Here is a 27995-nt window from a genome sequence, read left to right as displayed (position 1 = left end):
CAAAACATCATCAGCTCATGGCAAAGCAAACGCGGACTGGAAGTGATAACAGAAGAAAGGTGTGCTGGCCTCTGTCAGAGGGTTACTCAAACTGGAACGGGGCTAGCAAAACTATCTCTGACCTTGTCATGCCACTGACAAACAAACTAACAAACAGTACTGCCTACCGCCAATGACTTATAGGTGTCTTGAAAGACGTACCTTCTGCTTCTTCCTTGTCTGTGTCCTCACCGCCATTTTTGTCCTCACTGTCAAGTTTCAAGTCATCTGGAAGGTCCAAGGCTTCAGGTTCTGGCAGCTTTTCCTGATTGCCATGATAAGGGTCTACCTCATTCTCATCATATTCCCTCTTTAGGGGAACAAAAAGAGAACAGGGAGAACAAAAACCTTTTAAAACCAGAGACTGATTTCTTTCTTAATATTACCAGAACACTTTACTGATTTAACAGTATTTTTCAGTTTTTCCTGTTAGAATTTCAAATTTCATTTTCTGTATGGTCTCTAAGGGTAATAGGCCCTATGTCACTTAATGTTAAAACCCAAAGCTTATGAAAAGAAATGAAGGAGCACAGCTTTTAGCATAAGCCAGACATCAGCAGAAAGCCACAGCTAAGATACATTAACGCCATGCTGTGAGCCCCTCCCCAATTATGGAGCCCAGGCTGGATGGGAACTCAGATCCTCCTGCCTCAGCCTCATCAGCACTAAGATGCAAACAGTACATTCTACAGGCTTGCCTCTGATACACTCTATGAAACATGGGAAAGGAGTCAACAAAAAGGAAGAAAAAAAAAAAAGGTCTTAGGACACTCAAAGAACTGTGATCTTGAGCCAGGAGAGTAAAAGACTTCCAAATGTTTACTACCTCGTCAATCTGCTCATTAATTTTCTCTTCGCCTTGTTCAGCATCTTCAGGTTCTGAGTCTTCCTTCTCATCTTGATATTTTTTATGTTTGTTCAAATTCCCAGCATCCAAGTTGTCATCTTTAGCAACAAGCTCAGACTCTTCCTAAATGAAGCAAGAAATAAAACTGTCATCTAAGGGACTACTTCTGCTTCTTTGGCAGCTAGGTCTCAGAGACAGATGACTTGAGCTGTCAGGCCCACCCACACAGCTAACGGGCAGGCAGCATACTACTATCTGTCACGTGCAGATAACCTCGCAGGTCTGCCCCAACAAGAGCAAGAACAGGGCGGAGAGCAGGTCTGCTGGACACACTCTAGCCTGCTTCTGCACACCCACCCTCAGCCAGGAGCTGGGTCTGCAGGTGCACCGGGAGAACTGGCATGGGTGCTGCCTCCTCCACAGCCGAACACATGGGAGGACTTAGGTCACGCTGCTGTAAGCTCTGAGTGTTAAGTAAGGGAGAAACAAGAGGTGGAAGAAAGAGAGGAAAAACAAAGACAGGAAAGAGCAGTGGACAGCAGGGCATGGGAGGGGCCGCTCCTCAGTCAGGGCCGGGGAGCTCCACAACAGGGACTCTTAATTACCTCATCCATTCCTGGTCCCATTTCTTCTGTTTTACTGTCCTCCTCCTCGTCTTCTTCCTCGTCATCTCCCCAGAGGCGCTCGTCTAGTTTGTCGGCTTCCTCCCCATTGAGACTGCCCATCTGTTTATCCAGGTCTCCATCCTCACTATCAGATCTCTCGTCCTCTTCTGGAAGGGAGCACACTCAGCTCAGTGAGGCAGATCCCTCCACCAACCCAGTCTGCATGTGCAGTAGCAAGTGTCACGCTTTGCTGCTGCAGGGCCACTAGCAGCCACACACAGGTTGAGTTACAGTTCCTACCCATGAAGGGACAGACAAGTTTTCCCCCAATCTTTTCTCTGAGCATTTTACTATGTTGTTCAAACACTTCAGTATGGATCAGATGTAGACCAATGAATGCGAAGTTTCTTGCCTTTGTCTTATGCGTCACTGACATTTATACATTTCTTGTACTGTAAATTAGCAATCATTTCTGTAACCTTCACTGCATTTCAAGTTAAAAGTTTATGCTCTTGCCAGTAATTAGAGTGATTGTTGGATTATGGTAGTCACTGCAGGTAAGGTGCTATAAAAAAATTACACTGTCATGTTTTTAATAACAAGAGGAATGCTTGTAAGATGTTAAAAACAAAAGTGAACTAAGAACTGAGTATGGTCTATGTGGGTGCCTGTATGACACAATTTGTTTTACTCTCACAGTTTAGTAATAAATATAGACTTTTTTTACGTTATTACTTGTGTGTATGTATGCATGTTTATGAGTGTAGGTGTGTGGAGGTCAGGAAAACCACAGGTATTAGTTGTTTTCTACTCTAGGAGACAGGGTCTATTTGTCTACTGGATACGGCTGGTTTGCCTGCCGGCTTCCGGGGTTTTTCCTGTCAGTGTCCCCCACCTGCCCTTAGGATTGCTGGTATCACAAAGGCTCATGCTCCGGTCTGAGGAACAACCAGGTCGCCATGCTTCCACCACAAGTGCTCTCTTACTCACTGAGCCAGTTCCCCAGCTCCCTAACGTTTTTGTAATTAAGGAAAAAACTCCCAACAACAAAAAAACCTCTAGAAACAAAATTTCAAGCCAAGCTATTACAGGTGATCTTGTTCTTTTGGATTTCTCTGCACACCACTGAGCTACTTCATTCGACAAAAGCAAGGTTGTGGCTCACTCAGAGGAGAAGCACCAAACCTGTAAATCTCTGCTTTGGAGGGATGGTCATAGCACACACGCTGCTGAGGTGATGATCTCCAGCTACGCTGAGCAAGCAGCTCATCGCACATAATACAACAGCCTCCCTATGGAGATCCTAAAAGGTTCTTCACACAATTCTTAGTATGGAAAAAGCAGAATGACATGACACATCCCGGACCTTGTTCAAGCTCGCCATCATGCGTTTTGCCATCAAAGTCTTCTGACATCTCGACAGCGTTATCCTCGCCTTTAGTATCAGGCTTTGAGCCAAGGTCCTCTTCGTCTTTCTCTTGACCCTTCTGAAATGTATCCTCCACCTTTAGGAAAACGCATAAGAGCACTGGTGAATGATGCGCTTCGTGTATGCTTCACTTCTAGAATAGACATGGAAGATGGCCACATGTGGTAATTTATGAGGGCCTGGATTACATTTCTGGAGTAAAGTCTTATTTTATTTTTGCTTTTCTGATCAGATTACACAGAATATTATTTGTGCGTCTTCAATGAGAATTGTAACGGCACTACCATCACCACAATACAAACCCACCCCAAACCAACCACCCAACCACCCAAAACTCCACTAAGTATTCCAGAGCTATTTTTAAAGAACAGGAATTCTTGCCAAGAGTGGTTGTGTAAGTCTTTAATTACAGCACTCTCCAAGACAGAGTTACAAGTCTACTGAGTTTGAGGATAGCCTGGTCTATATAGTAATAGTTCCAGTCCAGCCAAGGCTACAACAGAGACTGCGTCACAAAAGGAAAAAAATCCAGGTAGGTGTGGTAGGATGCACTTGCTACCACAGAATTCGGGAGGATTTCAAGCTTGAGGTTAGCCTGCGATACCTAAGAGTACCCTGACTCAGCACATATTCTCCCCCACATGCCAGTCTTATTAGCAAAATCTTTTCTCTTTGTTTCTGTCACTTTGATCATTACAACAACAGTGCCCTTAGGGATAGAGAGATGGATCAGCAGGTAAAGAGAACCTGGGTTTGATTCCCAGTCCCAACATGACAGTTCACAACTGACAGTGCTGTGCACATGATGCACATGAGGCCAAACCCCATACAGGAGAGAAGGAAAAAGATGTCAGTTGAAATTTGGTAGATTTTGGTAATGTTTTATCCTACTTAATGTTTGCAATGGATTGGACTTTTCTGTTCATTTTCCATCATTTTTTAAGTCTTAATTATTTTCATTTAGAGAAATACTATATAACTGAGTTCAGTTTATTTTTTTAAATTTCTTTCCGGTTTTCACTGCCCAAGAAAAATAATGTGAATTGGCTTTAACTTTGTTTGAGATAGGAATATCTCAAAATAAGTCTACAACCTGTCTTCTGACCTCTACATGTGTATGTCGCACCCCACCCCTGCACAAAATAAATAATATTAAAGTTTAATTTAAAAATTAAAACAAAACCAATTACCCCAGGCCCCCAAAATACTCTTCAGAAAGCAGCAAATCCCTGTTTATAACCAAGTTGTAAAGGTCAAAGGAGGGTCAGCTTATACAAATTGTGTGAACATACCTGTTCCTCGTTTTCTATCCGGTCACTCACATCCTTCATGCCTTCACCATCTCCAATCCCACCTCCCTCATAGTCATGGAATTGTGTTGCTCCCTCTCCTGCTGAGTTCTCCATCAATTCTTTAGGTATGCAAAACCCCTTGAGGGAAAAGACCCAGCAAAGGCTGTTAAAATGCTGCTGGTAATGAAGCAGATTTTATGACATTCATTCCCCTCTTGGAGTTGGTAGGGATCATGCAGTTTCACAGTTTGACATTATAAGATTTTAACTTTGTGGAGGCCTCTGGCAGACAGTAATGTTAAGTTGCCAAGACAAAGACAGGAATGAACTACATCAGGATAGTTAGAATGGGTACTTAGGAGCAAGCACTGGAACAGAACATGTTCACTGAGCAGGGGAGACAGGCAGTTACAGCCACAAGACACAGAGCTGAGGAACTTGGGAAGAAGCTTGAAAATAAGTACCAAAAGTAATGGCTCTCAATCAAAAATTTTATTTAACAGAAACCATGCTATCAGTCAAACGAAGCTGCCTATTATCAGAGATCCAAGATGAACAACACTGACTTTGCTACAACGAAGCACCTTTCTGTGGACTTAGTGCTTTAATCACAACTGCATCTACTCCTGAAACCCTATGTCATACCTCCAGCATGTTCAGCACCACTCACAAAGGCTGTATGATTTGGACAGTTAACCACAATCACTTTCAAGGTGTGTATTTTTAGAAAATAAAACTGGAAATGCTCAAGTATTTTCCTATTGAACTACAGTATCACTATTTTCTAACATGCATTTACTTCTGTGTGTGCATGTATGTATGTATAATGTATATACGTAAAGGTAGTCGTGTACATGCCATGATGCACGTGTGGAGGTCAAACTTGCAGGTTTTCCCTTTTAACATGTGGGTTTCAGAAACTGAAGTTAGGTTGTTAGGCTTGGTGGCAAGTGCCCTCAGCAGCTGACCTATTTCACCCACCTCTGAGGTGCAGTATTGAAAAGGTGTGTTCAGATATAGGCAGATGAACGAGTCTGCACAGGAAGGAGATTCAGACCCCTTGGCAGAGCATGCCACCGCAGTAGCTCTAGGACGGACAGCCACTAGGCTGCCATGCTGCTGAGGAGCTGAGGCCAAGGCCTGGGATGGACATCAAGTCGTCCTCTACACTGCACAGTATCCTTCTTTGCATAGTTTTCTTCAAGAAATACCAAGAAAGAAGACAGAGTGGCAAACTTCAAGACCAAGCCATCACTCAACAGATACACATACTTGGCTTCTGGATATGAGCCCTCATGACTGAGTCCCATTTTTTAACCTCAGGTTTCAGAGACTAAGAAGTATTACACGCTTACCAGTCCAGACCCCTATTCTGTTTGTAATCCCTACCACATTTATATTTTACTTAACTGAAAATAAAAAATCTCAGAATACTAAGGAAGAAAAAAAAGAAAAAACATTTAAAGTCATTTGACGGTGCTGCTCATAAAAATTCTAGTCTTTGTAGTCTGAGCTACTTGGGAAAGTGTCTGACTTGAGGCCAAGAATTATACTTTCTTCATCATACCACATCTGCTTGATTTTACAGTCTCTGAATCAAGGGCATGTCTACAATCTCTACCATTTTGCTACTTTTCACAGTAGTGTATATATCTTTTTTTTTCTTTTTTTCATTTTTTTTGTGTTTTGAGACAGGGTATTCTTGGCTGTCCTGGACTCACCCTGTAGACCAGGCTGGCCTCAAACTCCCAGAGATCCATCAGCCTTTTCGAGTGTTGAGATTACAGGTGTGTGCCACCGCAGCTGAGGATAAGGTCCGAGAAGCCGCAGAGCATGGGTAACAGGCGCACTAGCATGCAACAGGACTGGCTGTACTGCATGTATCTTAATGAAAGAACAACTTTCTGTTCTTTAGCACCAAGAGTCCTTTTATCATTTAATCATAATCAAACTTATAACAGCCTTAAGGATCTATCTTTTAAGTCTAGTTCAAGGGATGACTTAAGACTTCAAATTGACAGGAAGAAAAGCATGCTTTAAGAGAAGTCTTTAGATAGCCCCTTTGGTCAAGACAGGGACTTATGAGCTTTAAGACCTTACTGGAAACCTGCTTAGCAGTCAGGTTCCAGACAAAGCCCTAAACCTACAAGGAGACAAACCAACTCATGCTATTCTGACAGTCCACCATAAAAGCCCAGCAGGCCTTGCAAAGAGAAGCGCCTGTGTGTTTCCAAGGCACTCCACAGTGACAGTCCTTACCTTGCAGGCGAGCTCTGTGAAGGTGTGGGCAAGTACAGAGAGCAGCTTCGCTGTGCTCCGGTGAGTTGCCAGAGATACGGTCAGGAAGAAGAGGATAAGGTCCGAGAAGCCGCAGAGCATGGGTAACAGGCGCACTAGCATGCAACAGGACTGGCTGAAGACCTGAGACAAACAAAGGCCAACTGCATTGCTTAAGAGGCACTCCCTTTGCAGTGACGAGCGCTCTAGAACTAGACAGTGGCATGGTACAAGCTTAGAACATGCTGAAAGTCAGTCATGGTGGGCAGTGTGTATTCTCACCTCATCTCCTAGCTCCTTAGACACATTTCCTTGTATACATTCATAAACAGGGACTGTACATTCTCAGCTAATCATTAGTTAGATAACAGCAGCAGCAGCAGCAGCATTATTACTATTGCTACTATTATGATTGAGACAGGACCTTACTCTGTAGCCGCCTCAGATTCATGGCGATTCTCTTGCTTCAGCCTTCCCAGTGCTAGGATTACAAATCTGAGCCATGGTAACCAGCACACAGCATTATCATTACTACCTTGTAACATGAGTGCTGGGAATCAAACTCATGTCCTTTTAAAGAGCTATACACTCTCAACCGCTTAGCTATCTCTTCTAAAGAGGTATTTCTAGATAAACTCTATTGATACACCAAAGCCGGCAGTACATGCAATGAACATAACGACAATGTCCCCCGAAATGAGCAGCTTCTCTGGGCTGATCACTGTGACTGCTGTTCCCACCCAGGAGCATGTGACACAGTAGGTACCCTTGGTGACCAGCACTTCTGCACTCACCAGAGAGCTTCTCAATGAGCAAATCCTCAGCGAGGCAGGTGGGCACTGTCTGCTAAGGACCCCCACACAGCATGGAGCAAGGGGAAGGCCACTGTCTCTCCCCACCCACTCTGAGGAGCACTCTCTCCGCCAACAACAGCTGGTTACCTTGTGCTTGGTTGTGTTGCCGTCTTCACTGCAGGACTTCACCCTCTCCAGCAACTCAGACACAGAAGAGATTATTTTCTGGACATGTAAGGTGCTCACGCTGGCCCAGAAGTCGTCCTCCAAGAGTTTTGTCAGATGTCCTGGTTGCAGTCTCTCAAAGCCTGCCTCTTCTTTCATTCCTAAAATCAAAGCAGCAAAAACAACCTCTTCCTCTCTCTACTCTCACAGCCTACTACGTCTAATGTGTCTTTAGTTAGCCAAAGAAGCCAACTATTAATTATAAAAGTCGGAACAACTCTAAAGTTAATTTTTTGCACAACATTCAGACATACCATCCTCTTCTTGTGGTCTCTTTTCAGGAGCACTGTCTTCTGCTTTCGTATTGTTTCTTTCCGCCAAGTTCTGGATGGTGCAGAGGATGGCCCGGATGGCAGTTTCTACTTGCTCTGAAAAGTCTTCAACAAAGCTTTCCTCCAACATCTGGTTTCCTAGTAAGCAACATGGTACGTAGCAGAGCCCACCAATCACTCACTGTGGTGTCTCTTGAATCTCAAGTAAATACTCATTTGTTACTTTTCAAACGGCTGTAAGTACTCTATTATTTGCTAGGCACAGTGTCACGCTGTGCTGGATCCAAGGACAAAAAAGGCAGATTCCCTGCCTGTATAAGCCTATGAGCTTATCATTTCATATCACTGTTACAAAAAAAATGTTCAAAAATGAAAGCAACAATAGCTATGGTAGTGTGTACAGACCCCTAGTTTATGTCGCATACTGGCCTCAGGCATTTCAGCCTAAGGGAAACTATAACAGAGGAGTGAACCTGTGCTCTTCTCAGATCAACTGTGAGCTCCACTTCCCCTCACCTCACCTCTGTGCCCTCACCTTCTTGCTTGTGTGAACTGAAGAGACGTGCTTTCCAGGCAGTGAAGTCATCTACAGCTTTACTGATTTCTCCTCTTAGGTATTTCAGGCTTTCAACTAGTGCCATTCGTGAATCTGTTTGCTCAACCTGCGTCCCTGGAAGAATGAACAAGGACGCGAGGCCTTGCAAATGAGCTGACACTTGGGACAGGCAATTCAGCCCAGAAGAGCAAACTTCAAAATCTTCCCTGCAACAGAAATATCACAATGTTGAAAGCAGTTATAACCAACACTTACTCCCCTCTCCCTCAACCCCAGCAAACACGCTGCATCTCAGAGTTTACAGTTAGACATATGTCACAAAGTACCATGTACATTTGCTGAATGACAGGATGCAAGCACAATTCTTTTCATGACTTTAGTCCAAGACTTACCATGTATGAAACAGGGTTTCACAAGACTGCTGTCTAATTTTATCAACACCAGTTTTCATAGTCTTAACGGTTTTCAGCATCTCTGTCAACCCTGCAGTCGACTGTTGCCAAAGCTGATCTTGTCTCCGCATCCGGCAACCAGATGGCAGCTGACTTGTAGGTACTGGGGATGGGTACCTCAGATCGGAGGGAAGTAAGTCTGGCATCACCCTAGATATTGGTCCTTTGGTGTCCATTTTTTCCAGGTGAGATGCAGAAGGCTGCTCTTGTCCTGGCGCATCACTGTGGCCCACAGGTGGCCCTTCGCTGGGACAGCACTGCAAGAGCCAGGAGAACTGCTCCAGCAGGATCTGGCTCTGCATGGCCAGTTGCTGCAGTCGCTCTGTCCACTGCTGCACGCTGTCCTGAGGTGGGAAAGCCACAGGATAGACAAGGGGGACAGTCAGCCTGTTTTGAATCTCTTGTACACAGCTGAGGAGGTTCCTGTGCAGAAAAACATGAAGAAAAGACAATGGCCTCGTCATCCATGCCGCTAGGTTGTTTGAAATGAATAAAATTTGTCTGTATGCTTCTGAGCAAGTATGGTTTTTCATGAAATTAAGAAGGGCTGGGAATGTAGCTCTATGGGAGAGGGCTTACTAGCAGGGGGCCAGGTTCACACACATACACATTCATAGCATACATGCACGCAAATATGTCCACACACCGAGGTCGCCTAGCTATGTATGCTCTTCCCACAGGCTAAGAAAACAGTCAACAAGTCTATATTAAAATGCCATGTCAAATTACACACACTCAAGTCTTTCAGGAAAGGTATCGAAACTCATGCCGTTATCAGCTGAACCTTATAGCTGACCGCCAGCCAGCTAACAGTCATAGCCCTGCAGTGACTTCAACTCTTGTTACCTTTCAAATACACTGTATTTTGCTAAATAAGCCCCAATGAGTTGAGCAAAAATTAGAAGGCAAACTGACTGCAAGCCAAGAATCTCAGCCAAGAATCCACAACAGATGCTTACAGCCTTCCTAACTGTCCTCATCTCATAATTACCTGTTTCTACTGCCCTGGGAATGGCTATAAGCCTGACAGAAGCAGACTTAGCCCCAGTCCCAAATACCAGGAAAAGCCTCACCATCAAGAATACAACCCTGATTACTAGCCTATTACAGTAAAAAAAGAGCTAGTTCACACTTTTACTATTTTTGGCTCAGTCCCAAACTCAGCCCGTAGAGTGATTTTCACCAGATCATGTAGTGCCATGGCCTGGCATCAAAAGGAAGCAGCATGGCCAAGGGAACCTCTATCTCCCTCTTCAGGGAGCGGAGTGTATTCCTCTCAGCATGTGAAGCAACTCTGAGCTGGTCTGCACAGACCTTCCTAATTTGCTGCAAGCATCCTTGCCAGAAACATACCTGAGGATGATCCATTGCTCAGTCAGGGTGGTCAGGGAGCGACGCTGTCGGATGAGCAGCTTCATCAAGTGTGCTGAGAACCCTTTACATCGGTCAACATTACCCATGCCAATCTCCTGGCAGGAGGAAGAGAAAAAGCATGCTGAAGGCATTGCTGACAACACCTGCCCTCCCACACATGCACCAGAGGCTACACCAGAAAATGTTTTTTCCCTAAAAAAAAAAAAAAAATTGTATTATATGTGTTTAAGTGTTTTGCCTACATGTATGTATATGCACCATATACATGTCTGGTGACATGGAAGGTCAAAAGAGGACATCTGATACCCTAGAACTGAAGTTACCAATAGTAATGAGGTAATGAATAATGAGTAATGGGAGCTGGGAACTGAACCTGGGTCCTTTGCAAATCAGCAAGTGCTCTTAACGTCTGAGCTATATCTCTCACCAGCCCCAAAAGCTACTTCTCGAAACACAGGTTAAAGCATGCATGTGCAGTGGGTTTGAGTAGCAGTGCATTTATGTATTTTAGCACTGGCTTTCAGACTAGCTTCTAGAGAACACTGACACCCAGGAGGAAGAACAAGGTGTAACTAAACAGGTGTGCTCTGTCCTCAACTCCCAGGAGTAAAGTGGTCCTCTCAGCAAATGGAATGGAAACTCTAAGAGTTTCTAGGAGTCACACTATATTACACTGACTTAAATTTAACAAGGTGGTCAATGCCTGGTAAGGTCAGATGGTGGCATGGATGAACAGAACAGATGCTTTCCCCAGCCCACGTCAGACTACCTTGACAGGAGTTGCTAGGGCTGCAGTAAGCCTGGTGTGCCGTGCAAGGGAGCGATAAAAATACTTCTGGCACCCATCCCACAAAGATGAAATTTCTGTGAGGAGCCTAGGAAAGAAATCAGGCAACATACTATATTAAAAACCGTAACAACTACCCATTGAAGATCCTAAGACTTTTAAGAATATTTAGGTATAACCCAGAACAAGTTGAAATTGATGTGTTTATGAGAAAAATACTTAGCATGGAAGCATTACCAGCAAATAAGAAGCAGCGGTGGTATTTTCTCTGGTGAAACCTTTATAAACTAATTTGGAGGTGGAAGGTATGGCTTATACACCCTGATGTAAACAGGGCTAATCAGATAACAAAGAACTAGGGACAGACAAGGCAGAAACAGCTTAACATGTGGTCACACAGGTGCTAAGAGGATGGAAGTCAACTGGGAAACACATGTTCTGTCAAAAGGAGAGGTGCAACTCAATCACAGCCACACAGAGACAAAGTGAGAGCGCAAGTCCATCTGACAGATTATGCTGGAAAACTGTACCTCTAGAAAGCTGCTGTACAACTTCCCCATTCACAATGTTGTTCTGACTCAAATTTAAGCCCCAAAGAAACTGAGCATCACAACACAACTAAATCATAGAACCTCTAGGCAGAAAACAGCACAGGCAGCTCTGGGTTAGAGGCAATCAGTTCTCAAACTGAGTACTTTAGAAATTCACACACACAAGAGCTAGGAAAGAAAAAAAAAAAAAAAAAAGCAAGCCATAAAGTGAATTCCAGTAGTGGCACATGCCTTTAATCCCGCCACTTGGGATTAAAGTCTGAACTCAGTCTGCACAACAGCCAGAGGTACAGAGAAACACTGAATTAAAAAAGCAAGAGAGAGAGAGACAGAGAGAGATCCAGCTGTGAGTTCAAGTAAGCAGACCTCAGAGCAAGAAGAAAGGAGGGCAGTTATAGGTCAGCGGGAAGTACATGCTCAGCACCACAGACCAACAGAGCAGGCAACAAGCACCAGAAGGAAAGGCAGTAGAAAGCTTAATGTATCAGGCATTAGATCTTTTTGTAATCTCTAACTCTCCTGGAAGTTCAGTGACTCCTTCAATGTATAATTTAAAACAAACCAACCTAGAATCGGCCTCCCGAGTGCTGACGACTATGGACAATGCACTCCGGAGATCTAGTGGGTGAAGGTGAAGCAACTCTTGAGGACTTTTTGAACGGGTCCAGGCAAGACCTTTTCGATACGACAGACCTAGGAAGTCAACAGCACACATTAAAGCAAAGTAACTCAGTGAGAAAACACTATGGTCCTAACACCCCCTCTAGTTAAAGTTTGTGACCAGAAGCTTGTCAGAAATATAGGCTTGGGTAGCCAGGAATGATAATTCATGCCTATAATCTCAACATGTGGGAGGTCAAGGCAGAAGGATCATGAGTGTGAGGCCAGCTTGAACTATGCAGCAATGAAGAAATGAACCAACTAAAACAGGATCAGTTCCTAAATTTTAACATGATTCCCCAAGTGACTCTGATGCTGACAAACACTGTTCTATGATAGGAGAGTTACTACTGAAGATACTACTGAAAGCCAAAATTATCAATTCAGAAAAATCACAAATCCTGAAAATGTTTGGGGTTTCATTGTTCATTGTACAAACAGCAGTTCATCGAAGGATTTTCCTATGGGTGCCTAGAACACTTAGAATGCCAATTCATAACTTTGCCTAGTACTTTGTTTTATAGTTTCAGGAATTTCCCACAAGTAACTCATGTTCCATGAATTTATATCCGGGGCTAAAGATAAGGCATAGTGGTTAAGAGCACTGGCTGCTCTTCCTGATGCCCCTGTTTCGGTTCCTAACATCTACTGGGTCGTTCACAACTGCCTGTACCTCCAACTCCAGGGGAAGAGAATTCTTTCCTGGCCTCCGTGAGCACCCTTACACATCATGTGCACACATATGTAACTTTAAACAAGAACAAAAGTTGGTGATTATGTGTTCTAGTGTTTCAGGAGCGACCCGTACCAATTCTTGCAAGGTATTTAAAGAGGTCTGATAAGGCTCGGTGCTTCTGCATGAGGATGTGCTTGGCTTCTGACTGCTGCTTGGCTTTCTCAGCAGAGGGCTCCACCTTTAAGCTCTGCAGCTCAGTTACAGAGGAAATCACATCACCTGCAGGAAAAGCATAAAACCACAAGGCCTCACACCTCTCCATACTCACCTTTCCCTTGCACTCTCGGCGGTCTCCCACAGTTGGCACGTGTTCAATGACCTGTGCTTGAGCTACACTTGTGAAATGCGTGGAAATGGGAAAGTAATCTCTTGGAAGTAAATCAAACCACACACACACCCCCCAAAACAAAAACAAACCTATTTATTGAGTACCAACTGTACAATTTTTATGCCATGAATTTTAATTACCTGAGGAGTATTTCTGATAATTATAGTGTTCCTTCTCTTTTAATCTCTACAACTCTAGAAGCACTTATCTGTAGTTCCAGTTTACACCCCCTGACCCTTTTCTACTGGTGAGTCAGGGCTTTACCATTATAGATGACCTTGATCTATTTAGTTCTGAATCCTCAATGTGCCTCGTCACACCTGTCTTCTACTTAGCTAACTTTTGTTTTTATAAGATTTGTTTTAATTTTATGTGTTAAGTGTTTGCCTTTACACGTCTGTGAGCCATTTGTGTCTAGTGCCTACAGGCCAGAGAAAGGTGTTAGAGACCATGGACCTGCCATGTGGATGCTGAGGCACAGTCACTAAAATCCTGGAGTTTCAGACAAACCTGGACAACACAGAAAGACACAACAAAGAAACCAAGATCAAAGGCAACCTACTATTCTTAGTTTATATGTGAGGACAGAGGATGAATTTATGACACTGCGTTACTAACAGGCCTTTGGACTTTGTTTTTTTTAGCACACTTGTTTAAATACTGTACAAAATGTCAAAAATGACATAGGCCTCACATTCCCAGCCATCATGGGCCACGGGGGACAAGCAAGACTTTTGTCCTAGCTGTTGACACTCACCAGTGAACTGGTCGAGGCTTTCCACTAGGTGAGGTAGGGGACTCTCCTTCATAAACACCAGGCACATTTTTCTCATTCGTTTTGAAAGTCTTGGCAGGCGACGAAGAAGTTCTCCCTCAACAGACAAAGCACCAGCATCCTGGCACTGTTCTGTAACTGAAGCCTTAAGACAGTACAGGTTAGTTCCATTGCCAAGAACCAGAGTAACAGTTATAACTTGACAAACACTAACTTTAAATCAACCTCTCCCCCGATCCTCCTCCCTCGCAAATATAAAACCATCATCTCAAGAGTAGAAATAAGTGAATATATATAGGCATTTAGAAATCTGAATTACAGGCAGTGGTGGCGCATGCCTTAAAGGGTTAAATGCCAGCCATTGGGAGGTGGAGACAGCTGAATTACTTCTTTGTATGTGACTGACCCAGGAAATCATGAGTCTTTTACCTATCAAGATAGGATGAACAGTAAGACCGCAGCTGATTCTCTCCTTCTACCCTTTATGTGGTTTCCAGAGAATAAGCTCGGCTCATCAGGGTTTACTTTACAAGTAACAATCAGTTTACTTGCTGAGCCACCTGGTGGCCCAGGATCTTGGTTTCCACCTGATTCTGTAGCATCGCAAGTCAAACAATCAAATGTTACCCCAAAGCTGTCTCGTTCCCAGTACATCCCTTAGCCTGAACGTTCCTGTTTAACTGGCCTGGGCTTACACATGCATCATCCACAATCTAGTACCTGCCATGCTGCTGGCTGTGCTAACAGGGTCTCCCGCAGTGCCTTGTTCAGACCCTGAATGGGTGAATTCTCAACTGCAGCTTCCTCTGTTGGCTTTGGCAAACAGTCAGGCTGTTCTTCCTTGTTGCTCTCTACCAGACATGACTGACAGGGTTCATTCAGCACAGCTTCAAATTTCTTCATGAATTTAAAGAGGGTCCTAATCTCATGTAACAACAGATGTAAGGTTAAAAACACACATTTTACAGAAATCTGAAAGCAAATACCATAAAGAGCTCATGCACACACCCACACACCTTTATCTTTTATAGCTATGCTGATCTCAGGTATTCATAATCATTTTGCATTTTTCAGAGAATAAATATGCTAAACACCATCATTCAACCTTTTCCACAAGAAAAAACAAATGAAAGCTGGTGGGTGTTAGAGTACTCGACCCCTGGGCACAGTCTGCTCTGCCCAAGACATACATTTTTCTTAAGCAGATTTTGTCTGGGTAGCTTAAGAGTAGCCTGGGTCCAGCCACGGAAACAACACAAACTACCATACAAAAGCAGTTTTTAAACGCTACTTCCAGCTTTAAAAGAAAGTTTACCTATGTGTTTTTTCCACAGATTGTTTAATGGACCAGAAGCTGACATCATTCCACTTTGATATCTTCACAAATTCCTAAAAGACAAAGGAAGTTCAGGAAACGGCTTTATAAATTTTATTATTTCCCCTTTTCCCCTTGTATTATCTACTTGTCAAAGGTCCAAGGCCACCCCTTCACTAACACAGGACTATGTATCAGGGAATATGTAGAAGACTAAAAGGGAAACCATGTGTTTGCCTCAAATCAATCAAAAAGGGTGATATTACCATTAATAACTCATTTGATAGGTATTCTAGCTTAAAAACCAACAAGTTAGCCATGGTCCTCATATCAGCACTGATTCTTCAACCCTGCTTGTCAGTGCAGTATTAAATATAGAGGACTCTGCTTGCCCTAAGGCACACCATGGCACACTTGACAAAGAACATGGGGAAGACCAACAGAGCACACACAGACGGTCCTGCAGTGGCACTCCAGGAAACTTTCACAGCCTCCTCCCCTTGTCTCCTACGTCTCTAGTATAAGGATCAAAGAACAGAACTAAAAAAGGATAGGCTAAGTTTATTCTTTCAAGGGTTATTGTGACAGCTATTGATCTTACTTTAAGTTCTTTTTCTATGGGGGAACGAAGTTCTGCAATTTTAGCTTGGATGGGGTCAAGAAACTGCTTGTAAAAATGGTACAAATTCCATAGAACACTGCAAAGTGAATCTGGAAGAAATAAAAAGGAAAGAAACAGGTTACACTCACTGTATGAGCTCTTGTGCTATCCTAAGCCGTCCTCACTACCCAAACCATAAAATTATAGCACATTCCACAGTTAGGTTCCTTAAAAACCTGTCTGAGCTTAGCACCCCTCAAAAATGCAGGTTGTCAAAGCTGCCCTATTTCATTTCAACCTGTAGGAGATTTACTGCCTTTTCTTACAGATGATTTACTGAGAATCTCCTTAAACCAATTCTTCAAATTCTTTGTTTAAAATTCATAAAATTAAGACATTATGCTTATATTAAAAATGACATATTAATGTTCACCTCACCTGCTTGTTCACATACAATCTGTACTCAATTTATAGTGATGACTTAATTTCAAACCTGCTGGCAAGAGTAACTGACATCGCAGTTTTTACACGGGGCTCATCATGCAGCTAGCTAGGCACAGTTTCACGGTGAGACCATTTCTCAAAAATAAACAAACAATGCATGGTAAACGAGGAGAAAAAATCCTCACCTTTTCCTTCAACTTGTGGCATCAGTAAGACATGACAATGGAAAACTATTAACATCTGGAGTCGTACATGGAACTCTCCCAACGACGATCCTTCAATAAATGCTTGTAACGTGCTGACCAGCAACAGCAGGGTCATCTGCTTGTCATCTTTAGAGATTCAAAGAGCAAAGCACAATGTACCTTCAACCATCCCTCCCATCCCTAAAATGCACACAGTATTCCATGCATCCAAGGAGGAAGGGCTGTCGGGTAGGTACCACATCAGACTGAAGCAATGATTGTTTACAATGATTGACTTAGACATAAATCCTCTATGGAAGTTATCTATTAAATGCACTCACAGCAAGTTATAAAACATTAGCATGAAGCAACGTTAATTCAAGCATGTTAAAAACCTGTCTGAGCTTAGCACCCCTCAAAAATGCAGGCTGTCAAAGCTGCCCTATTTCATTTCAACCTGTAGGAGATTTACTGCCTTTTCTTACTACTTATACCAAGATAATGTCCCTGAAGTCAGTCCCTGGACATTCAGAACGGCCTAACTTGACGGCATGCCTGGTTCTCTGGACATGCAGGCCACCAGCCTCACCTTCCTGCTCCTCTGTGCGCTCCTGCATGTGCTTCTCCAGCATCTGGTAGATGGAGAACCAGTGCTTCGTAGATTTCTCGGTATGGCGTCTCATGGTATTATCCAAACTCACTGACCAGCAGCTGACCATTCCAAGGGGGTTAAAAAAAAAAAAGGCAGTGGAGACATTCAGGTAAATGCATTTGAAACCACAGATTCACAATTAGATGTCTAGCCCATTTAACTAATACCAGACTGTGTAGACTGTTTAGTGTTTGCTTTAAATTCTGTATTAAAGCACATGCAGTAGCTGCAGTGTTACACACATAAGCAGGAAGGACAGGTCACTCACTTCAGCTCCAGCTTACGCCACCGAAAGATCATCTGACTGACCAGATCAAGATGTTTCCGGAGAGACAATGCTCGGCTTGCATTCGCCTCCCAATCCTAAAGAAACAAAGACTTTCCGTTGCAATCACCTGAGCCCCTAGTCACTTCCCCCCACTCAGAAACATCTTGAGCTTCCTTTAGGAGACCCATAACAACTCTGCCAGTCACAGCAACTGGTCATGTGATACACCACCAGCAGAGTCAAACTTAGAGGCAGGAAAGCAGGCAAACACACACACACACACACACACACACACACACACACACACACACAACAAAAAACAGAGTTTGTGACTCTTTATCCTTGAACAAATTCATCTGACTACTTCCTGTCAAGTGGGAAGACACAGCAGACAATTGGAGGTGTGTGGGGACAGAGAATGACTGAAGGCCAGCCAGTCTGTTCCAGCATAGTGAGCTCCAGGACTCCTGGCTGGCAGCCCCACCCTCCAAACAGCTGCTGCTCCATCACCAACACACCCCCTCACTAGCACCAACCTCACTCCAACTCAGAAAGACCAAGCAAGAATCATCTTTCTCTAAACCAAACTGTACCTTTCTAACATGGGTCTCAAAAGAGAAATCTTGTCCAAATAACAAAACTAAAGAAGGAAAAGAAGAAATTATCTTACTTGTGCTTTTGCCAGAAGGATCTCTAAGCCATTCAGGAGCTTTGAGATAGGACTGGAAAGTGGGAAACCACGAATTCTGTCCATTACAACCAGCAGCTTAAAAAAAAAAGAGAGAGAGATATTTGGATATCTCAGGAGAATCATCAGTAACTGACAATGAAGAGTCCTAACAGAAGTTTTATGCTATGCCTCACAAACACCCACAGAAAACGATGGAAGAAAACTTTCAGGGCCGTGAAATTTATAAAAGGAAATCTTTTATAAGTTGCCTTACTCTGAAAATAAGACTGATTCTGACAATTTTATTATTCTCTATATTAAGAGTTATAATTTGCTAAAACTGGCCATGTTCGTCCTACAATTATACAATGAGAACCTCACTGGATTAAAGGTGAACCTTTGTTTCTATGTATAAATGTACAAATCAGCATCCCTAGAGGTAGTTTGAGGTCATATCCTCTTGACAAATTTGCAATTCCCTCCTTCCTAGCTGGTTACACTACCTGCTGAAGAACAGGGTGCTCTGGCCAGTCCTGCAGCAACTGATTGACAGCTTCTGCAAAGCCTTGAAGCACAGGCTGGCACTGTCGTGCTTCTGCCACATTGGGGTGCTGGTAGAAATCATAGGGCCCTTCAGGCTTCATCACCAGGTCTGAGGTGGCCTCTCCACAGACAGTGTTATAGGAGAGAGTGCAGGCCAGAAGCTGACTTCCCAAGAGCTGGTCATTTAGCTCAACTCCTGTGAGGGCAATACGATCAGAAAATCAGTAAACTCAGTGACTTAGAGATGTCAGAAACAATGAACTAACTGAAACCAAAGCCTCTTTCCAGTAGATGAGTAATTGATGAGACCATGTTGGAAACTTCACACAGCCAACTGATATCACCCGTATTCTGTGATTCTCATAGAACCGCTGAGTTCTCAGATAGCTAAAATATATATCATATAACATATCATATTAATTATATAATACATATACTCATTTTGATCTCCCCTGAGTGTTTACAAGAACTTCCATACCCATCAGAGGGTAGAAGTGTGTGAGCAGAGACGCTCCAGTCTGATAGCAAGACATAAACAGGCTGAGGTAGTGCTTGGCTTCATGTGGCGGCACTGTCTGCTGGTACCAAAGGGAGCGCGCAAAGCTGAGGCACAGCTGCTGGTGTATCAACATCACTGCCTGCATTGAACTCTGGGACAGCAGAGCTGGGTCTGTGGTTGCCTCCTCTTCCTTTTGCCCATCCAAAGTTCCTTTTTTCTCCTCTAGTGTTGGTTCTATCAAAATATCTGCAAAGTCCTAAACAGCAATAAAATAAGGCATCTGGTTATAATCAGTAGAACATGAAGACGAAGAGTGTGAACCACCAAGACAGCAGTGACATTATGACTGAAACACTCAAAGTGTTAACGCAGTTGCTTATCTTGCTACCTTTTCGTGCAGTGGGAACAATGTCCTGAGCTCCAGTTCTTCTTCCTCCTCCTCACTCAGGGTGGTCCTGCAGCTGCTGCTCTGGTATCTGTACAGGCTACTCTTTTGCTCTGCCTTCTCTTGGGCTATGCGTTCCTGCTCATCCCACTCACTGATGATCTCCTGAAAAGTTAAGACAGGCAGAAGAACATAAGCAGGATTCATCAATCAATCTAGCATCTCACAAATAGAGAAGTTGCATGGGCCCTCAAACAAAAGTCAACAGCTAAGAAATCCCATGGAACACAGCAAATTAGCTTTCTCTCAAGCCGTGGGTCTTTAGCACTTTCCTGGCTTCTTTCTATATTGTTTAGTTTCAAAGGCCTCTAAGTCTACTACAGCACAGCTTGTTGTTCAAGGGAGCTGACAAAGAGTGCACTTAGCAGGCACTTTGGCAAGCTAGCCTACAGTTCAACATTGGACTATCTAGACATTTCCTGAATGCCCTACTACCTCAGATTTTAGTCCTTAAACTGGCAAAAAGTATAAATGACAATAGGCAGAGACTAGAATAATCTAAATAGTGAGTTCCAGACCAGCTACAATTTCACAGGGAAGCTTAACAGTGAAACAAAAATATAGTAAATGAAGGAAACCAAGACACTATCAAAGGTTTTTTTTTTTTTTTCCTTTTTGTTTGGTTTTGTTTTTTATGTAAGTCTTTTAAAATTAAAATTTAATTAAACATGTATGGGTGTTTTGCCTGCCTGCATGTATGCCTGTACACCGGGTGCCACTGGTTTCCAACAAGGCCCAGAAGAGAGAGAAGAATCCCTTGGAACTGGAGTTGTGAACCATCACATGGGTGCTGCAAGCAATCAAACCCACAGCCTTTAGAAGAGCAGCCAGTGCTCTTAGCATCTGGGCCATCTTTCTAACCCCCCCCCTTTTTTTTAAAAATAGTTTCATTTATATCAGGCTATCTTTAAATTCCTAATGTAGCTGAGTTACACTTGAATTCCTCCTTACTGATTCTCCTGTCAGTACTTTCTAAATACTGGAATTAACAAGTGTGTGCCCAAGTCTTGCCACCGTAACACTTTGGTTTGGTTGTTTTGAAACAGGGTTTCTCTGTATAACTGGAACTCACTCTGTAGACCAGGCTGGTCTTGAACTCAAAAGACACACCTGTCTCTGCCTCCCAAGTGCTGGGATCAAAGGTGTGCGACACCACTGGCCAGCACCACCAAATATTTTTTAAGGGTCGAGGAAGTAGCACTTATCATTAAATAAAGATATTTAAATTAAACACCTAAGAAGTAGGCTTAAATATCCATCCGTCCGTCCATCCATCCACCCACCCACCCATCCATCCACCCATCCATCCATCCATCCATCCATCCATCCATCTTCTACATACCTACCTACCTATCTTTTTTTCTAGGTTTTCAAGACAGGATTTCTCTGTGTAGCCTTGGTTATTCTGAGCTTAACTTTGTAGACCAGGCTGGCCTCGAACTGAGAGAGGTCTGTCTGCCTCTGCCTCTCTCAGTGCTGGGGTTAAAGGCATGAGCCCTACTAAATATTTTTATATTTTTAAAAGATTCATTTTTACGTGTTTGAGTGCTTTGCCTGTATTCATGTATGTGTACCATGTCCATGCCTTGTGCCCTTAGGAGGCCAGAGGAGGGGACTAGATCCCCTGGAACGAGAGTTACAGGCAGTTGTTAGAGACCATGTGACTCCTGGGAACCAAACCAAGGTCTTCTGAAGAACAGCTAAGCCATGTCTCCAGCGCCATATTTAATTTTTAAAGGTAGAGTAAAGAGTTAATGGGCTTGACACAGGTGTTATGTAGCCAGGTAAGCCAGGAACTGGCTGAGGGGTCAGGATAATTCTTGATCTTCCTGCTGGGAAGACAGGCCTATAAGTAAGCATCCTGAATTAGGAGGTGCTAAAGAATCAAACTAAGGTGTGCTGGGCCAGCAGTCTGTCCAAGGAGCTGTACCTCCAGCACAGGTTTAATTTTTGTCTTATAAGTCTCTAGGTTCCCCAAAGATGTAAGACTATTTACTATGAGATATACTGTTTTCTCCTCCAAAAGAGTAAACAAAATATTAAATATATTAAGTAACTTAATAGTATGCACATATGGCAGAAAATTAGCAACAGAATAATAGATAACACAATGAGCAGGAATGATCCCCAAGTCCTGCGAAGTTTAAAAATTAAGCAGACAGACTCACCGGTGCCTTGCTGTGTATCTTACAGCTCTAGCAATCTAAGGGAAAGTATCAGGCTCCACGGACAGCCCAGAATTGATCCTGACCATGATATTCTTTTTGTGGCTGAGTACTGTGTCACTATGCTAGAATGTTAAGGTTTTAGCAAGCTGTTGCTACAAAGTATAAAACTAGAAACCTGAGGTGTACTACTTCAAAAGAGAAAATGCTTATAAAATACACTACGAAGGAAGGCCTTAAAGACTGAGGGAGCTGGACATGCATGCTATGCTGGCACACACCTGAATTCTCAGTATTTCAGAAGCCAAGATAAGTGTCACAAGTCTGAGGCCAGCCTAGGCTACATAATGAGTGCTAGGGCAGCCAAAGATACATGAGGCCCTGTCTCAAAAACCTAACCAAACAGCAACAACAACAACAACAAAAAGCATTATCCCCACCCCCCACCCCAAATTTGTAGTCAAAGGAAAAAAGAAAGCATCAGACAAGCGAACAGCTCTTTCAGAGCAGCTCCCTTAGCAGAGGGCAGGCAGGCCTCTTAGGGACAGGCTTACTTGGCACAGATGTCTGAAGAGCAGCAGGGCCCTCTGGTCTAGCTCCCCTTTGCACAGTACATGGGAGCGCAGGTAGAGGAGAGCATTTATCAGTAACTGTTCCCGGGTAGGGCAAGGTTGCTGGCTCTTGCCTTCTCCTTCCTTTCCTGCTGAGCGCTTGTTCATCAGCTTTGCAAGACCTCGCACAGCTCCCAGTGAGCTCGCTGAACACAAAGTATCTGCATGAGCATGGTAGGTAGGGAAGCTGGGACCCACAGATGGGAAAGCTAGCACAGCCATGGAGAGTGCCCCCAGATTTTCTGCACATATCACACTGCTATGGAGGGATGCGTGGACTTCAGATGTCACTAGCCTCATGCCATGCTGCAACTGCAAGATGGACGCCTGCAGTGGGGTAACGATATCTGGATACAAGGCATATTCTTCTACCAGTCGCTTCCTAAACTGATGATGAGACTGCTGCCAAGAGACTTCCTCCTTTAGAAGGTTCTGGAGCACTTGAGGCGACTTTGGTCCGTCTGTGTTGAGAGCCTGAAGCAGTCTCACGAGCAGGTCCTGAACAGCAGTGGCTTTGGCAATACTACTGACGTAGTGGTAGATCTCCTGCACCAAAGACTCGTAACTGGGCTGGAGGGGTCTGAAGGCCTGTTTTTTTGACAGGCTGTGGACTAAATTCTCCAGCTTACTGATCCTTTGGGGAAGTAACCTGAAGGCAAATCAATGCAACACACATATACGGTTAGAGACGCAGTGGACCTGACTGGGCCCTCAAGGAAAAGAGAGTGAAGAAGCTAGCTGCTAAGGAGAACTGTGAGGTAATGAAATGAAAATGGATTAACATCTTTTGTGAGGTAATGAAATGAAAATGGATTAACATCTTTAGGGCATTCATGGGGTATCATACTTGCTTGATAAGTACTTTAAGTAACTGCCACTAAAGCCTTGTCACAGCTCACTGACACAGGTTAACGCAACAGACTGCCTTTGTCACATCTCACTGACACACATTAACACAACAGTCCGCCTTTGTCATTATGGACAACGAGGCTGAATGGCATTAGGCAGGGTCTTCTCTGTGTAGCCTGACTGTCCTGAACTCACTCTGTAGACCAAACTGGCCTCAGACACAGAGACCTGCAAGCCTCTACCTTCTGAGTGCTGGAATTAAAAGCATGTGCCACCACTGCACATTTACTTGTGTGTATGTATGTATGTGCTGGTCTGTATGCGGGCACGTATGCTTGAATGAGGGTACCTGTTGAAGCAAGAAGCATCAAGATATCCTGGAGGTAGAGTTAGAGGTGGCTGTGAGCCTCCCAATACGAGCGATGGAAATCCAACCCAACTGACATCCTCTGCAAGAGCAGAGGTTTCTTTTTTTTTAAATCACTGAGCCACCTCTGCAGTCCAACCTTCAGTATCTTGTTTTTTCTGACCACACTAGGGTCTGGGCTGTAACTGGCCATGTATCTCTGAGAAGTACCGTACCACACTAACATAATGACAGTACAACAGTCAATCTCATGCTGTATTTCCTATAATCAAGGAGTCAGTACCTTCCCACCCCCAATAGAAACTCTGCTGCCTCACCTGACGTGTGGATGAGAGTGGCTGATAATCACTTCGTCTTCCAGGTCTCTGCCAGTCTGTAGGTGGGACGACAGGTTCCGGGTCTTCCACTCACACTGAAGCTGGCACAACTAGTAGAAAAGGGGAACAAGTGGTCTTCTGTGGTCACAGCTATGACCATGCACATGAAGACAATGTTCTGAGTTTTGTTAGAGCAATATGAAAGATGGAATCTGATGACCCAAAGACCAGGACCACTCAGCTCAGAACTGCCAGGCAAAAGAAGCTTCATTCCTCACTACATTCTTAGGTAGCTACCAACAGCAGTTAAGCTTTCACCCTACTGTATCAGCTATGGATGCTTAAAATAGCTGACAATATTGTATTATCTGAACTGTAGTCACACTCTCTGGGGCCTATTCAACTATTTCTCTGACAATGCCTATTTTCTCCCAACTAGGCTTAGTCCTCTATAACTAAGTCATAGAGGAAAATGTAGTATTTACAAGACTCATGAGAGGGTGGGTGTGGTGGCATACCCCCTTAGCCCAAGCATTTGGGAGACAGAGTCAGATGGATCTGTGCGAGTTCAAGGCCAGCCTGGTTTACAAAGTGAGTCCAGGATAGCCAGGGCTGCACACAGAGAAGCCCTGTCTACAACAAACTCTCCAAAACAAGACTCATAAGAAGTCTCACCCCCCGAACAGCCTTATAGGGCACAAAGGAGAAAACTACAAGCAAACTACGTGAGCCAGGGCGGGAGCTCAAGCTCTAAATCTGCTCCTTACCTCCTCTTGGGCATACTTGAGCTTGTACGCCTTCTTCACTGCAGGGTCAAAGCGCGCCTGAGGTAGCCAAGTCTGAATCTGGAGTAAGCCAAGGGTCACCCAGAGTCTCCCACGCCGGGCTGCTTCAGGAAGGCTCTGCTTACCCTCTCCTTCACCAATAAAGTAGTGCAGGGAGGTGAGCAAGAGACAGAGCAGTTCGCTGGGAAGTGCCTCCTGACCACCTATGTCCACGAGAGTCTGGTCCACGTGCTGGAAAGCCTGGCTGTCCCTAAGCAGCAGACGTTCACAGTTCTGCACATACTCCTGCTGCTGGGGTGCTGGGAGCAGCTCAGTGAGGCCGAGCAGGTGTCGGCACAGGGCCAGGCCCTGGAGCCGAGAATCCATGCATCTGGGGACAAGACACAGCACTTATAAAGGCACAGTAGACCAAACTTCCTAGAATACACAGTGTCATTTCAGGAAATAATAACCAGACTGCTGATATGTAGAGGTGACTTCCTCATGTAATCTTGCATGAGTCTCTATTTATTACCTTTTGGCTCAAATATTCTTAGAATACAGAAATCAAACTCACAGCCATCTTTTATAGACTGCCAAGCAAGCAGATCTACACAAAACTATTCTTACCTAACCAGAATCAGGTACTGGTACCTCAGAAGGAAATTCTGAATGAGCCCGTGTTATACACGGTGGAAAGTAGACAACAGCACTGCAGAAAACTTCTGGGACGAGAGCTACCTGAAATCAGCTGCTGAAGGCACAGACATGTTGGTCCACAGCAATGAGCTGATGTCCTGGAGCTGCTGGGCTCTCTCAACCCACTCTCCCAGGGTGACATGTGAGGAAGACAGGAGGGGCAGGCCACTCACGTCCCAGTGGCTTGCCCTGGTACTGTTTGTTAGCACGTCAAAGCAGCACTTGGAAAACACGGCTCTGCAGAGGCTGCCAGGTCCCTGAACAAGAGGAGACATGAGTCAGAGAAGAGGAAGACACAAAGTCTGTCAAGCTGTTTTCCTTGGACTGTCACTGAAAGACACACAGACAGCCACCCATAGCAAGGGTCAGGTACATGATAGAAAACAAGAGTGTATGCCACACAATTCTTGGTAATCCATAAGGTTTATCAACAGACACGTTGAGAGGGGTTTTATAAAAAAAATATCAAGTAGCATCAGTTGCAATAAAAATGCTGAAATATTAAAAAAAATTATTCCATGAACATGTATAGAAATAAGGTGAACAAACAAACAAATAAATAAATAAGGCGATGGTAAAGGTGGCACGTCAAGTGAAAATGAACAGGATTCATCATTTATAAACTGAGAGGAAAACTACCTCGTTGCCACAGAAAACAGGACATACTGATGAGTGGGCTGGAGAGAGTCCAGCAGTTAAGAACACATTTGGTTCCTAGCACCCATAACAGGCAGCTCCCAAATGCTGGGAATTCCAGTTCCAGGAGAGCAGTCAGCCTCTGACCTCCTCACACAGTGCATGTACTCACACAGACAAACATACATGCGCGTCAAAGAAAACAAGTTATAATCAAGTATTGTTAATAATTAGAAATGCTAGTGAAGCTACATAGTAAGCAAATAGGAAATGGGTCCTCACACAGATTCAGTCCTGAGCCTTTCTGTGTTGGAGTAGCATCAGTTCTGTTAAATGTCACTGTCAAGTGAGTCTAGAATGACCCAGGAGAAAGGTCTCTGGGAATGCCTGCAGGAAATCACATTGACTGTGCTAATGCACCCTCTTGATCATGGGTAAGGAGCCCTGCCTGTGTAAAATGGAGGACAGGCTGAGCATGACCATGCACACATGCACTCTTGTCCTTCTGACTTCTCTGCCACGATGGACTGTCATCTGAAACACTGAGCTAAAAGAAGGTTCCTTTTGGTTAGTTGTGTCACAGGGTGACATGTGAGGAAGATAGGAGGGGCAGGCCAGTGGCATGCTGATGCAATGGAAAAGAAACTAAAACAAGTGACCCAAGACTTGAGAATTTCTGTCTTCAATAACTCCTTGCATATTTACAAAAGTAAAAAGCTGGACAATCTGGAAAGAACTATTAGAAAAAAAAATACACCATATGTGTATCTTAATTTAATGGTGTATGTGTATTCATTCTTATAGCAGGCAGCTCTTCTGATATGTACTACTCTTCCAGAATGGCTGAGTTCAGCTCGAGCACCCACTTGGCAGCTCTCAACTGCTGCAACTCCAGCTTTGCTTCTTTGTGTGCACATGCCCAGCACCACCCTCAGGCGATATATTTCTTTAATTCCAGCACATAGGAAGCAGAGGTAGTTGGATCCCTATGAGTTCAAGAGCAGTTGGTCTGTAGGCCAACCAAGGCTACAGAGTGAGACCCTGCCTCCAAACCCCCCAAAATTAAAAAAAAAAGTATATAAATAAATTCTATGATGCTGAAATAAAAAGGGTAAGCTTTTCATGACAAACTTATGGCCAAAGAAAAGAATACTTAAACATATAAGTAAATGAAAGGATACATTATATAAACACTTTTTTATAGTTTGAATATGGTTAGGAATAAATTAGAGACTTTGGCGTCTATTGACATATGTTACACAGGCTAGCTTTGAATGGGTAACTCACTTCCTTTGATCTCCTGAGTGCTGAGACTACAGACAGGCATGCATGAACATAAACAGCACAATAAAATGACTTTTTAAAGGAAATTTTTGTGACTTTAGCTCACAATTACATAAATCATTCATGATTTGGACGGTATGCTTAATATTCCCCAGAAAACAAAGGATTACAATCACCTATATAAGTCAACAGACAAACAGAAAGCACAGGCACTTTTATGATTTTTATGCCAACAAACCTTGAGTGTAGAGTCCAAACGGAACTTGGGCATTTCCTGCTGCTGCGTACTGGGCAGAGGGCTCCATGCCAGCCAGTACTCTGGATTTGTGGTAACCGTGCTGCTCCAGGAAGACTCAAATGTAGAGATGAATAACTCAGACCACAAACAAGAAACCTCTTTAGCAGACAGCTGGAGATTATGAATTAGATAAGCCTCTATCAGTCAAATTACCAAGTCTGCCATCAACATCCATCAATACCCATGTGTTTAAAGGTGCTAATCCTAAACTTCCTATTTCAATGCTCCTCAACTATCTTGGAGAAATTACATAGGTTGTTTGTAGTTTTATAATCTAAGATAAGATGTTTTATAAGCTTATAAAAAAAGTAAAATAGTTCACACACTTGTAACACTTATTTTATACATGACAAAAAAAAAAAAATTAGGATTGTTCTAATGAAA

The 27995-nt window shown here is 43.6% G+C and overlaps 1 protein-coding gene across 1 annotated transcript in view; it reads right to left on the bottom strand.

The window, feature by feature from the left end:
* Mdn1 (midasin AAA ATPase 1) overlaps positions 1–27995 on the bottom strand; it is a 128241-nt gene that overhangs the window by 16183 nt on the left and 84063 nt on the right. Inside the window, exons 59-88 of the mRNA XM_055599247.1 lie at positions 27552–27722; positions 25436–25650; positions 24698–25085; positions 23931–24040; positions 22341–23046; positions 19565–19726; positions 19156–19432; positions 18638–18873; positions 18135–18230; positions 17465–17559; positions 17134–17255; positions 16545–16691; positions 15916–16025; positions 15315–15388; positions 14720–14918; positions 13982–14144; positions 12969–13115; positions 12067–12193; positions 10932–11037; positions 10142–10257; positions 8729–9211; positions 8316–8542; positions 7763–7918; positions 7431–7609; positions 6472–6633; positions 4213–4350; positions 2858–2996; positions 1492–1658; positions 866–1009; positions 202–349 (exon numbers count right to left, since the gene is read on the bottom strand). Coding sequence (XP_055455222.1) covers positions 202–349; positions 866–1009; positions 1492–1658; positions 2858–2996; positions 4213–4350; positions 6472–6633; positions 7431–7609; positions 7763–7918; positions 8316–8542; positions 8729–9211; positions 10142–10257; positions 10932–11037; positions 12067–12193; positions 12969–13115; positions 13982–14144; positions 14720–14918; positions 15315–15388; positions 15916–16025; positions 16545–16691; positions 17134–17255; positions 17465–17559; positions 18135–18230; positions 18638–18873; positions 19156–19432; positions 19565–19726; positions 22341–23046; positions 23931–24040; positions 24698–25085; positions 25436–25650; positions 27552–27722 — 5710 coding nt within the window. The remainder of the gene's footprint in view (positions 1–201; positions 350–865; positions 1010–1491; positions 1659–2857; positions 2997–4212; positions 4351–6471; positions 6634–7430; positions 7610–7762; positions 7919–8315; positions 8543–8728; positions 9212–10141; positions 10258–10931; positions 11038–12066; positions 12194–12968; positions 13116–13981; positions 14145–14719; positions 14919–15314; positions 15389–15915; positions 16026–16544; positions 16692–17133; positions 17256–17464; positions 17560–18134; positions 18231–18637; positions 18874–19155; positions 19433–19564; positions 19727–22340; positions 23047–23930; positions 24041–24697; positions 25086–25435; positions 25651–27551; positions 27723–27995) is intronic.

Source organism: Psammomys obesus, unplaced genomic scaffold (assembly GCF_907164565.1).
Source record: "Psammomys obesus unplaced genomic scaffold, mPsaObe1.curated_primary_1811, whole genome shotgun sequence".
Lineage (NCBI taxonomy): Eukaryota > Metazoa > Chordata > Mammalia > Rodentia > Muridae > Psammomys > Psammomys obesus.
Note: the sequence above shows the minus strand (reverse complement) of the source record. Positions and strands in the feature narration are given on the sequence as shown.